Raw genomic sequence first — 14713 nt, forward strand, 5'->3', positions numbered from 1 at the left:
AAATTAACTCGTCTGAAGACATACTTTGTATCACAATCGGAGTAATTCGTGGTGACAAGAAACCCACTTGAAGTAAAAATGTATTCTCAAGATGGCTGGTATGGGAACTAGCATTTTGATTAAAATGAAGTACAGAACACTGTTTCGACCTTCTTAGGTCATATTTAGATTAATAAAAAAGAGAGGTGAAAACTTACCAGAAATGATTAGAATCTTAGAGACTCCAATAACCTTATTTTGTATCACAAAAGATGAAAACTTACCAGAAATGATTAGAATCTTAGAGACTTCAATACATTGTGTTTTTAACTTACTACGGGAGAAGAACAAGTATCAGAGTTTCAAACTTCCACAGTGCTAAAATGCTTGAAACGTATTATTTTCTTCGTGAGGACGATGCCCAAGGAAAACGAAAGATTCTTTGTAATACTAATGCTTAGTGTAAGCGAAAAAAAGGTGGAACGGTCGTAAGTTAAGGAAATGGCAAAATAAAAACGACAAACGAAACGAGAAAAAAAATATGGCAATTAGTAAAACCAGGAAAGCAACGTACTTATCAGCTACCTTTTTAAAGTTTAGATCCTCCAATAGAAACAGAAACACTTGATGGTTTCTTTGTTTGGAATTTCGCGCAAAGCTACACTAGCCGTCATTAATTTAGCAGTGTGAGGCTAGGGGGAAGGCAGCTCGTCATCATTACCCACCACTAACTCTTGGGCTACTCTTTTACTAACGAATAGTGGGATTAACCGTCACATTATAACGCTCTCACAGCTGATTATGAATCGAACGCCTCAACCTACCTGGCCGTGTTGGGCCTAATGGTCCTGAACAGATAACGCCACATATAACCAAACATTAATTACAACAATTTTTGGTTCCTTATATTAATAAATAACTCCGAAAAATGACATAATGTTCAGGCTTAGCTAAAATATACATAGAAATCGAGTTATTTTAAGAAGAAATAGCAAAATTCCAAATTTATTGTACTAATATCAGTCAGTCCTTTAAGCCTATTATAAGAACACGCATATATATATATTTCGTATAATATCTTTTGTTTGTATATGTTAGTATGTCCTGTGCTGATTTCTAAGTAACTTATCTCTAGCAAGTTTCTTTGTCGTAATTTTTACTTGCAGAAAATTTTTGCCAATTTTAAAATATTTCTTCTCTATACAGACAACTGGACGATTTGGTTTGTTCTTCGTCAGACTTCAGAAGGATGTTTGTGTTCTGTGTATACAATACAATGTTTGGAACAGATAGTAATTGTACTATACACGTATGAGTGATGCTGTCGGTCGAATACAATTAATTAAAAAAATTGATAATTGTCAACGTTAGTTGGTTCCCTCGAGAGCTACGGCGTCTTGACGATCTAGGAGAGAGACTCGGTAAACCCTATTTTTACACGAATCCCCATTTCACTGTTCAGTAAAGCATACCTGTTTATCATACTTCAATATTCTTCTACAAGTATGGACAAACAAACCTATAAAAGTCCTGTCCACTTTCCTAGCAAATGAGTGAGTTACATACGACAAGTAATCTTTCTCGACTTCTGGATAGTTCTTAACGATGGCCTGCAAGACCAATTAAATTTATCGATCACGTGCATATATGACATAAACTAGTAAGATAAATATGTTTTTAACAACGCCGAATCTTTTATCTCATATTTATATATTACCAATACACTTACGTTATACAAATATGTATCAAAAATATGAAGTGGGAACCTATAGCATTGAACCTTTCACTCACTTTCTATACTTTGTGAAAAAAGGCCTAACTATTACTCATACATATCATCACCTTTTGTAAATTTACTGGCCAGTAAACAAAATGGAGTTTTCACTTTAATACATTTAGTGACCAGTAAACAAAACTGAGTTCTCACTTTAATACATTTAGTGGCCAGTAAACAAAATGGAGTTTTCACTTTAATACATTTAATGGCCACTAAACAAAACTGAGTTCTCACTTTAATACATTTAGTGACCAGTAAACAAAAGTGAGTTCTCACTTTAATACATTTAATGGCCAGTAAACAAAATGGAGTTTTCACTTTAATACATTTAGTGACCAGTAAACAAAACTGAGTTCTCACTTTAATACATTTAGTGACCAGTAAACAAAAGTGAGTTCTCACTTTAATACATTTAATGGCCAGTAAACAAAATGGAGTTTTCACTTTAATACATTTAGTGACCAGTAAACAAAACTGAGTTCTCACTTTAATACATTTAGTGGCCAGTAAACAAAATGGAATTTTCACTTTAATACATTTAGTGACCAGTAAACAAAACTGAGTTCTCACTTTAATACACTTAGTAGCCAGTAAACAAAGTGGAATTTTCACTGTAATACATTTAGTAGCCACTAAACAAAATGAAGCTTTACGAAAGCTCACAATTACATGTGTACATCTTGAAATAAAAAGAACTGAAAACCTGTCATGCGAGAGAAAGAGAAAGAGCGTTATGACGCACATTTTACTTTCATAAAAATTAGAGCTGCTGTGTAGAAAAAAAAACAACAGGTTTCTTTGTTTTGACGTAATTGAAATTATTTTCATTTCTTGACAAACGTAAGAGACAGAATGGTTCGTTTGTTAAAACTAAGGAAGTAGAAACCACAACTAATAGTTTCTAACAGCCATTAGTAGGTAAGTTTCGTCCTGTTACGATGTCGATATCTTAAGTTGTTTCACCACAACAACTAACAGTTGTAGAGTGTACTGAAGATGTTAGTGACTACATGACGTAATTTATGACGTCATTACATATAGAGTGTTCACTAACCAGATCTTGGTATATTGTTTGTTTTGTTAAGCACAGAGTTACACAAAAGGCTACCTGTGATCTGCCCATTAAGAGTATCGAAACCCGGTGTTTAGCAGTATGAGTTCGCAGACATACTACTCTGCCACTGGGGGCGCTCCTGTAAGTATCCTTTTATTCTTGATTGTCTGCTAGACAAACAACTTTTCTACCCAATCCTAAAAGAATGAGGCTTAGAGACAAACTTCCACCACACTGACCTATTCTGTAGACCGGACATGCGCACACATACTCATGCTTTTGAGGTTTCCAAGAATTTATACGTAAAGAATATTAAATCCATTTCCACATACTCAAATAATTAAAGACCTGTATGTCACAATAGGTAATATACACAAACTGTACTGTATATTTTTTGTGTGTTTCTTTTTAACCACAGACATAATGGTAAAAAGGAGCAGGTGGAGTCAGTGTCTGTAATTTATCGAACATCAAGTGGCCTGAAATAAAATAACAAAAATAGAACTGCGAATACTGAATGAGTTATGATTACTAATCTTTGAATATGTGTTCACGAAATGAAAGGAACACGCGAAACGAAGAACAGACATGTGATGCAACATTATTTTCGTGTACTTAGAAAACCATATAATTCGTTTCTTAGCATTTCTATTTAGAAATAGCTTCATTAAAAGTTTGATAGGTTTTTTAAAAAAAAGTTTACTTTAAATGACAAATAACAAATACCTACTTGCGGCCGTTTGAAATCACAATTTTTAAAAAATGATATACGTTACATATATTTGTGCACACAAATACACATAAATTTTTGAATGTAAATATAAGCCAGCGGATATCTGGATGACAGAGTACACAGTAAAAATGTATCTTAAGACGACTGGTGTGGGTATTAAATTGTTTTATTAAAATAAAGTATAGAACAACATTTCGACCTTCTTAGGTCATCTTCAGGTTGACAAAGACTCGAGGAGAACCTAAGTAGGTCGTCCTCTACTTCATTTTAATGAAAAAAATTAATACCCATATCAGCCGTCTTGAGATACATTCTTACTTGATTGAAGTGGGTTTCTCGTCATAACAAAGAGTACACAATAACGGATATTGGAATTGTAGTTCTTATTTTCAATTTCTTCTAAACTTTTGTTTACTGGTTCAGTTTTTGGTGTCATTGGTCAGACGTAACACTGTCTAACTTAATAAATACTAAACACAACAGCTCTGCACACCAGGGCAATGTCTCCTTTCATTTGACACGAGATCAGAAATCGATAAGCGTTTTGTACTATTTATCATGAGAGCCTGAAAGCCATTATATTGTTTTCAAAATGTTTTATATTTTTCGAATGTATCTTGATTAATTTTGTTATTCCTATCGTGTAAAGTCGAGGAGTGTTTTTTTTTTATTTAACAGACGTAAAAACGATTTTGTGGCGTTTTGATTCGTCGTCTTACACTTAAGAAAATAAATTGTTACTTTACTATTGGTTAGTTTGAAAAATTAAGACTTCATCCTGAAAATCTGAGTTTTTTTTTGATATTTTTAGTTTTCCATGAATGATTTTGTCTCTTCTGTTTCAAAGCCAAATATCTATTTTTTTTTTTTGTTTTAGCGCAAAGCTATAGAATAGACTTTTTACATTCTGTTCACTACGAAGAATCAAACCTTGAACTCGAGGGTTGTAAGTCCGTAAACTTAATGCTGGCCCTCGGGATAGGGGGGGGGAGGCAGAAGTATATCACTTGAATTTATTTACACACACGTATGCATAAATGATTGTGTGACATTTTCGTTCTTCTTCCCACACTCAGTAAAGGATATTATTATTTCATGTTAAGAGTTTAGTCTCCTAGAAATAAAACACGCGTACACTTACCTTGCAAAGTAATTTATTTATTTCTTTAACAAGAAGTAGCTAAATGTTTCGTCGAGAAGTGTAACAAAACCGTTTTTTTAATCATTTCTATTTTCGCGAGGCCACGAAACTTAGTGTAATGCGCATGCGCATTTGACACCAGACGGCATATTCCGAATTTGATTACATAACACGTAGCCACGCGCGGTAGTCTTTGGGAATCAACGCCACTCTCCAGATTGTGGTCAGAACGTTTCCCTGCTAAGTCAGTGACACTGCGAGCATCGTCTGTTTGACCCGTTTATTACGCTCATCGTCTGTTTGACTCGTTTACTACCCTTCTTAACACCTGCAGAACAACAACAAAATTATTATAACCTTTCTGGCTCAACTTCTCTTCGGTTGTTATAAAAGCGAGCCATTTTCCTGTGAAATTGACCCGCTCATGTGATCATTTGACGTCTGCTGTCCCGAGATAACTGACCCGTAACAAGAAGATGACCATAACTCCTTGGCTCGCTTCATTTATGGCTCAACTATGGCTAGTACAGACTTCGTTCTTGTCACCCTCAGGTAAGGGGATGTTACTTTATTTTAAAGGCACAGAAGTCTTAGATAATTATCTTCACTTAGAGAACGTTCCCTTTCTAGTGGGCGAACTCATTCTTTCTTAAAATACCAACTTTTAATGAGCGTTAGTCCGTTTTACATACCATAACCAATCTTAATAATTTAAATGTGTTTTTATTTCTTCTTTTTATTTACTGGGCTAAGGTTCAATTGCAAATGTGTTTACACACACACATAGAAACTCTGTTTACAATGGGCTATCTGTGCTCTGCACACCACGGGTATCGAAACCCGGTTTTTAGCGTTGTAAGTCCGCAGACATACCGCTGAGCCACTGGGGGGCATGTAAATACAGACACAAATATCTTGCTAGTGACCGACCAGCTAACAAGAACTTGTTTTAGTGACAACTGTGTGTTGTCGTTCCCAATATGTGTTATACGAGGATCTTTAAAAATATAAGAAAGAAATTAGATCCAAAGTTAGAGTCTCAAATGTAGAGAGTCTTGAATTAACAGTATACTCTAGTAGCCAGGGCTCAACGGCCGCGTAACGTCGACTTATCTTCCGTTTTCTTTTAGTGCAAAACTACGAAATAGGATGCATGCGCTCTGTCCACCAGGGGAGAATCGAACCATATATTTCAGCGTAGTAAGTTCGTAAACTCATAGCCGAGGAGGGAGCTGACTCACCCTTTAAAAACAAATTATATGCGTTAGGGGCTACACCGTTGGGTTAAAGATCTGACTGGAGACGATGGGTTGTTGTTCGCTATTGAAACTCATTTTTTAGCGTTATAAGCCCCAAAATTTTCCGCTCATCTATCGACGGGCAAAAAAGTGTGGATCACAGGGTTATATACAGTATTATCGTAAGAATATTATTTGTTTATAAACTTGGGACTTAAGGGAGTATTTCCAAAGATCAATATAAAACTTCAATTTATTTCAACAAAGTGTTCAATATTTCGAAGAACAATTGATATACTGTTGTTCCCTAAGACCCACATATTTAGCTTAGATATAACTGACCCAGAAAATTCACTAAGATAATACTGTTTCACAGGAACTGACACAGGCTAAGACAATATTTTTCTGCAGGATACAACATCGTTTGATATATCATTGTTTCATGAAACCAAGTATCTATTATGATAATATTATTTCGTGGGACCCCATATTGTTCCACAAAACCCAATAGTTAAGTAATATTGTTCCGAAAGACCCAACATCCTCTAAGTCTAAGACAACTTCGTTTCTCTCCTCTCAACATCTACTGAGATATTATTGTTCTATAAGACGTCATTGTTTTAGAAGACCCAACGTATATGACGGCGTCGTCATTGTTTTGTAGAATCTATTGTTTACAGAGATACCATTTTTCTGAAGGACGGTATATCTCCTGATATAATATTGTTCCGTATCCCCACATACCTATTGCAACAATGTCAGTCTGTGGGAATCGCTATGTAATAAGGCAATATTGTTACGACTCTGTTGGGTTAACGTTGTTTCACAGGGCTTAACACTTAAAACATGAAGTACATGTTGCAAACTGAGATGTCGCTACTGTTCTGCGTTAGGCAGTATTTACTATGGTATTATTATTTCCGGACTTCATTGTTTACCGTTGATAACTACCGGTTGGAACATAAGAAAGGTTTATTTGCAAATCTTCAGGAATGTAATCTTACGCGAACAATAAAACATCTTTCAGAAACTGTCTACGTCACTAAACAACGTGTCTGCAGCTCAGAAAATCCCCCGAAGAGAGAAAAATTAAAAGACAATACATAAGAAAAAATGCAACTGAAAAATAGCAATAATCTTTGTCGATATAATATGTTTGCTTAAGGTGTATATGGTTTGTTTGTTTTTTGAATTTCGCGCAAAAGTACACGAGGGCTATCTGTGCCAGATGTCTATAATTTAGCAGTGTGAGGCTAGAGAGAAGGCAGCTAGTCAGCACCACCCACTGCCAAATCTTGCGCTGGTATTTTACCAATGAATAGTGGGATTGATCGTCATATGATAACGTTCTCACGGCTGAAAGGGCGAGCATGTTTGGTGTGACGGCGATTCGAACTCATAACCCTCAGTCTACGAGTCGAGTACCCTAACCATCCAGCTATGCCGGGCCCAGTGTGTATGGAAGAGTACGAACAACAAGAACGGACGCGGAGTAAATAATGACATATTTTGTTAACAATACCAGATACTAATATATACTGTTAATAAGAACAAACACTGGTATATACTGTTAACAATACCAGATACTAATATATCCTGTTAATAAGAACAAACACTGGTATATACTGTTAACAATACCAGATACTAATATATCCTGTTAATAAGAACAAACACTGGTATATACTGTTAACAATACCAGATACTAATATATCCTGTTAATAAGAACAAACACTGGTATATACTGTTAACAATACCAGATACTAATATATCCTGTTAATGAGAACAAACACTGGTATATACTGTTAACAATACCAGATACTAATATATCGTGTTAATAAGAACAAACAATGGTATATACTGTTAACAATACCAGATACTAATATATCGTGTTAATAAGAACAAACACTGGTATATACTGTTAACAATACCAGATACTAATATATCCTGTTAATAAGAACAAACACTGGTATATACTGTTAACAATACCAGATACTAATATATCCTGTTAACAAGAACAACACTGATATATACTGTTAACAACACCAAACAGTAATATATATTTTGTTAATAAGTTACGCACGTTGTGTACGCTTGCTGTATGTGTAGAATACACTAGAATATAAGATAGGTATATATATATATATATGTGTGTATATTAGATGTGAATACTATGTATACGCCCCCCGTTAGCACAGCGGTATGTCTGTGGACACACACCGCTAGGAAACGTGTTTCAATACCTGTGGCGGGCAGAGCACAGATCGCCTACTGTGTAGCTTTGTGCTTAATACTAAAAACAAAACAGTGTATACACGCATGCACACACACACACACACACACATATGTATATACTAGGTTTATACACTGAATACTAAAGGTTCGCATGCGTGCCAGAGCGATTGTGTTCTGCTTTCTTTAATCTTTGTGAAAAGAGCAAAATATTGATTTAACTCAGAACATTACCTTATATATACACACACACTATATTGATGTTACATAAAGGCGCAGATAGCCCAGCTGCTTTGCGCCAACAGACTCCAACCAGCATTACATAAGCAACGTTAAGTATATTCCGCTAAACAGTTCAAGGGAACATCAAAACTTTCAGTTTTATGAAAAAACTTAACTTTTTGTTGTGTGATAAAATAACTGTCCTTCTCCACTCTGTTCTGTTAATAAGAAAAACAAGAAGTGATAAGCTGTCCATATTAATATTTTGTACACACCAGTGTTTCCGAAACGATAAACATTGTCCATAAAACTGAACATTTCTTTTTCACTTTAAAATTGAGCAAAAACCCAACAAAAAATGTTAAATAAAAACTTGAATGTTGTATGCGCTAAGCCTACACTTAGGAAACTAATAAATACAGGTATAGACGAAAATTACTATTTCGAGTTCTTTTTTTTTTGTTTCAATTCGAAACTCCCCTAAATTTTCTGTTGTTTTTTAAACAGATTTACGCTACTTTAAACAACAAAAGATGCTTACACGAAAGCACAACTTGAAGTATCACGTGACATTAGTTAACAATTTAAGTTTTCAGACCCAAACTTTGTTATTGAATTTCTCAGTTTCTGAATTCAGAGGACATACAAACATTCAAGTTGTACTGAAAGTTGTCTGGAGATAAAATACTGGTATTAATTAGGGGAACTGTGATTAAAATAGGTAAAAATTGGTAATATGATGGGATTGCTTATATCTTATGATAGGAAATGTAACTGAAATGAAGCTGTATATTAATAGTTTTCACTGTGTTTGGCTTTCATAAAACCAATAAGAATTCATGCCACATCAACATACTGCCTATAAAAGAACAGGCAGTCATACTGTTCTCAGTAGTAATGGGGTTAAGGTACTTATGACTACCAGGACGGAAATGCCCTACAAAAAGTGTGTAGAAATCAGTTTTGATTGGTGAAAACTAGTCCATGAGACAGAGTGAGGCAAAATTTCTTGAATTAGTAGTCGTTGTATTGTAACTGTGAAGAGGGCATATGAAGATAGTACTGGTGATCATAATAACGGTCGAGGTAAAAACCCTAGACTTTTCAAGCTCTTCAAAATTGAAGTTTAGTACCGTGAATTATGATTCTCTCGTAACAGAGGAAAATACAGCAGAGATAACTCCACAATGTGGAGTCATAATCCTAAACCTAAATTTAGTAATTTTTGTTCCACAATTAAGATTGACTCAAAGCTTACAGTAGAGATGATAAAAATGATCAAACCGTAAATACGAGTGTCTATGTTTCCTTCATAACAATAAGATAACACTGGCACTATGTCTCAATAGATGTTTACCGTTCAAAAACCATTGTTTAGACGAAATAACCAACCAAAAACTTTAAATTAGTTTATGAGTAAAGTTAGAGGACGGAAAGCTTTACAAATACATCCAAATTCGTATTGTTTGCCAACAATTAACGATTGTTTGTTTGATGACAAAGAAGAGAATGGTACGAAAGTCAATTGAAACCATCTGTAGTAAGGCATGCTGGGAATCGATACAGTTGTGGGCTGCATCTCGGTCATTGGTGTTGGAAATTTACACAAAATGTATGGCACCCTGACTGCTAATAGGTAACTGCAGGTTATTTTCTATAACATTATTCCTTATGGAACGAGACCTACTAGGCAGGGATTCATCTTCCAGTGCGTTTGTGATTTCAAGCATACAACAAATGAGGTGAATCAATACCTATAAGAAAAAAGATGATGTAACCGTTGTAACTATGATTGCGTCTGCATGAAGTTACGATACAAGTATTATTGTATGAGTTTATATGGAAAGTGACAAGGTAAAACAGAAACCGACGAATATCTTTGTTAAATTGTGCATAAAGGGGTTAATACAAAACATTTGGAATAATACTTCAAAATTTCATATTGATAGACTTATGGTAACAAAACACAATGTGTAATGTTCTGTTTCATGCAAATACAAAATACTAGTGCACTGTACAAAATCTCTTTTTGTATTTTCTATTGCAAGGTATTTTGCTCTAAAGATAGGAGTAACCATTTATTACAATAACTCTTTGTTTGTGATAACCGTTTGTTTCCATAGTTGTTGCCAGCACTGAACGTATTAAAGAAAAGGTACTTTATCCTCTGTTGGATAAACTGGAGCTAATATTAGCTCTTTTCTTTATACCTGACGTTGTACATTTCTATATTGGAGGACAATATTATGCCAAAACCTGTAAGTGTGCCCAACTCAACTTGAAATCAGTTGTGTTAAGGAAAACTGATATCTCCATTTTTTTTTCAGTCACATGAATGTTTGTTTTTCGGGCTATTCATCTAAATGAAAACAAAGGAACGTTTCCATGTCTTTCCCATTGATGTTTCTCCGTCTTACGTGTAATAATTTATAAACATTTTATTTCACACGTATCTACCCTCCGTAACAGAATTGTTGCGATACATGGTAAGAGAAAAGTTCCTTGAGATCATTAAGTTAATACCGCGTAACTTTATCTTATTAGATGAACTTTTGATATTCTGTAATTATATTCTGAAGTCGTTTACGTGTTGGATGTGGCCCAGCAGTTTGTATATCCGAAGCATAAATACGAGGATTTAAGGTGTTGTGTAGTGAAGTATCAGTATTGATGATAGTACAGTGGTGAGGTGTTGTGTAGTGAAGTATCAGTATCGATGATAGTACAGTAGTGAGGTGTTGTGTGGTGAAGTATCAGTATCGATGATAGTACAGTATGTAGGTGTTGTGTAGTGAAGTATCAGTATTGATGATAGTACAGTAGGTAGATGTTGTGTAGTAAAGTATCAGTATTGATGATAGTACAGAAGTGAGGTGTTGTGTGGCAGAAGTATCAGTATCGATGATAGCAGTAGTAGTGAGGTGTTGTGCAGTGAAGCTAATCAGCATCGACGATAGTACAGTATGTAGGTGTTTGTGTGAAGCTATCAGTATCGATGATAGTACAGCAGTGAGGTGTTGTGCAGCAAAAGTATCAGTATTGATTATAAAGTACAGCAGTGAGGCGTTGTGTAGTGAAGTATCCAATCAGTATCGATGGCAGCACAGCAGTGAGGTGTTGTGCAGCGAAGCTAATCAGTATCGATGATGATTTGTACAGCAGGCAGGCGTTGTGTGGTGAAGCATCAGCATTGATGATGGCACAGCAGTGAGGCGTCAGGTGCGTGAAGTATCAGCATTGATGATGGCAACAGTAGTGAGGTGTTGTGTAGTGAAGTATCAGTATCGTCATGATAGTACAGTAGGTAGGTGTTGTGTGGTGAAGTATCAGTATTGATGATGGTACAGTAGTGAGGTGTTGTGTAGTGAAGTATCAGTATTGATGATGGTACAGTAGGTAGGTGTTGTGTAGTAAAGTATCAGTATTGATTATAGTACAGTAGTCAGGTGTTGTGTGGTGACGTTTCATCATAAGTAAATGTCTGGTAATGAGATGAAATGATGTGTTAACGAAACTGTAGTAATGTGTTGTGTTGTAAAGACAACAGTAAGACAGTGAAGTGTTATGCTATGTTGTGTTGTAAAGACAACAGTACGACAGTGAAGTGTTATGCTAATAATATTTATCACCGATCGTGTTTCACTCTTAAATGGTATTTCGAATATCGTGCTGACGAAACGCTATCCTAATATGTTGTTGGTCTAAACCTTTTTTTTGACATCTTGTTTGAAGAACATCTTTTATTATTCAGCGATTCAATATTTATCACAGTAAACTCCATTACCAGGAAACCATGCACTAAAAAACAAACGCAGTGGTTGTACAATGAAATTAACCAATTGAATGGAGAGATTTCTAGAAGGTCAATATTCATTCATTATAGGAAAAGTTCGTGAGAATTGGCGAATAGAGAATTTTGAGACATTTTGCTACTTTAAACACGTCTTGTGAATGTATATGAATATAAACTAATGAACAGTGACGTTTTTAATGGACTGGTTTATCTACAATCATAGAAACATGATAAGACGTTTCTTATTGAAGATTAATACAGTAATTAGGATAATGACAGATGGAAACCATGCTAGGTCTGGTAATTCTGATTCAATTTCGTCACTGACAGTTTTTAGAAAAAGCTATCCTTGGACGTGCCTGTCAGGTCCGCACGTTTTTGTCTGAGAGAAAGCATCTAGGGAAGGATAATCATAGCCAATGTCCAAATCTCAGGATGTCTATTGATTCTCGTTCGGTCGTAACTGTTATGAAGTGACATCACTGTATCGAACAAAAGCTGAAAGACCCGAAAGCTCAATAACTCCAGTCAGAATTAAAGGAAGAAAACAGATTGAAGTTACAGAGAAGGACGACTTTTCGAGCGATACTGCTCACCAAAGAAGACCGGCTTTCTTACAGATAATTAAACATCTCTCTGTGTTGGGAAATAGACAAGACTGGTATGTTTTTTCATTTGTTTCGTCGTTGACTCTCTCTACAGGGTGACATAAAGGTGTTGCGCTCTGGCGGTTGTGTCTTTAATTAACGTGAAAAGCCTATCGTGAAGAATAACAGAATTTGTTTTTCTGATTTAAAAAAATGAACAAATCGACAGATCATTATTATTTTTTGTAATGCTGGAGAAAATGTTTTAAATATTTTTGTGTTTGTAAAACTTTATATTATTTTTCCAACTGCTCAGGCTTTTATTGGTCAAAGAAGCCTCTTTACGGAAAAAAGTAGGGTTAAAGAAAAATTAACCTAATATTTGTATGTGTAAAGTTCAATAGTGACAACTATTTAATTTTCATTTTCTATGTTTTATTACGTTGCCCACTCGTTGTTTAAGGAAAACCAACTTATTTCATTGGCTGAGAAAACTATGAATTAAACCTTTTGTTTCCGTTTTAGTGCAAAAAAATTTATCAAAACAAAACGTTTTTGTTGGTTTGTTTTTGAAATTTCGCACAAAGCTACACGAGGGCTATCTGCGCTAGTCGTCCCTAATGTAGCAGTGTAAAACTAGAGGAAAGGCAGCTAGTCATCACCACCCACCTCCAACACTTGGGCTACTCTTTTACCAACGAACAGTGAGATTGACCGTCACATTATAACGCCCCCACGGCTGGGAGGGCGAGCATGTTTGGCGGGCTCGAACCCGCGACCCTTGGATTACGAGTCGCACGCCTTACGCGCTTGGCCATGCCGGGCCTCAAATAAAAGAAGAATTTGGATTGCTACTTGTAATACCATATATAAGGAAGTTGGTTTGTTTTGAATTTCACGAGAACTACACAAGAGCCATCTGCCGTCCTTACTTTAGCAGTGAAAGATTAGAGGGACTGTTATTATACCACCTCGACACCGGTGAAAGGACGAGCATGTTTAGAGTAATGAGGGACTTAGTATGTAAAGAATGTATGCTCTTTTATTATAGTGTATTTATTACGACTGCCTAAAATATAACGAAAATTAGATTGTCTAATACGCTTGAACGTTACATTTTTATGTCGCATAAATATATGAATTTCAACAATTCTAACATACCTATGAATTCCTTGGCGATGCACGTGATCTATCAAAAGAACAGGACATTGCTAAGTGTGATTGAGGTAATGGTAATGTGGTTCGTATAGTGTTCACCTCCACTAGGGTTGTTTTGTTTCTAAGAATCTGTGGTTGTTTTGTACCTAGAAATTTTGTAAACATTCCAAACACTTCTAGAAGCTTTTGTTGATAAAAACTACGGGAATTGCTAAAGAGGAATATCTTATCTACAAAGAATTAAACATCAGAACACACGCGATAATTCAATATTGCTTCACAAACATAACCCGGAAAATATATTCATATATAAATCTATATGTATGTAATCCTATGAGTATGTACAAAATAATTACGTCATTCGTGTTCGATTTACAGTGGCTCTGATAAATCACGGCTTAACAACAACAACAACAAAACTCAAACATTTTCAGCAAAGTATGACAATAGCTCATCTCTACAATTTCGTGAATCACTCTGCTATGTTATAGTGTCGCAACATGAGTTTCACAATATTACAATTACGAAATTAAATATTCTAGGCCTATTTGTTTCTTTTACCGCATTAGAATTTCGCTCCGTCGGAAAGGTTTGTGACTTTTCAGCCAAAAATTCATTGTTAGCTAGCCATCGTCGAGTGTCTGTATTCTACAGTAAATACAAAGCTGTTATTCTTAACAGCCTTATCTTCATGTATAATAAGAACAATTGATAAACTCCATAATAATTATGTAAGGCAAAAAAGACAGTGAAATATGTAAATACACAGATTTAAAGAAAGCTACTAACTTACAATCAGGAA

At 35.2% G+C, this 14713-nt stretch overlaps 1 protein-coding gene across 1 annotated transcript in view; it reads left to right on the forward strand.

Moving 5' to 3' along the window:
- Positions 1 to 4887: 4887 nt before the first annotated feature.
- LOC143227316 (lachesin-like) overlaps positions 4888 to 14713 on the forward strand; it is a 246248-nt gene continuing 236422 nt past the window's right edge. The window contains exon 1 of the mRNA XM_076458772.1: positions 4888 to 5236. Coding sequence (XP_076314887.1) covers positions 5161 to 5236 — 76 coding nt within the window. The 5' untranslated portion in view covers positions 4888 to 5160. The remainder of the gene's footprint in view (positions 5237 to 14713) is intronic.

Source organism: Tachypleus tridentatus, chromosome 9, assembly GCF_004210375.1.
Source record: "Tachypleus tridentatus isolate NWPU-2018 chromosome 9, ASM421037v1, whole genome shotgun sequence".
Taxonomy (NCBI): Eukaryota; Metazoa; Arthropoda; class Merostomata; order Xiphosura; family Limulidae; genus Tachypleus; species Tachypleus tridentatus.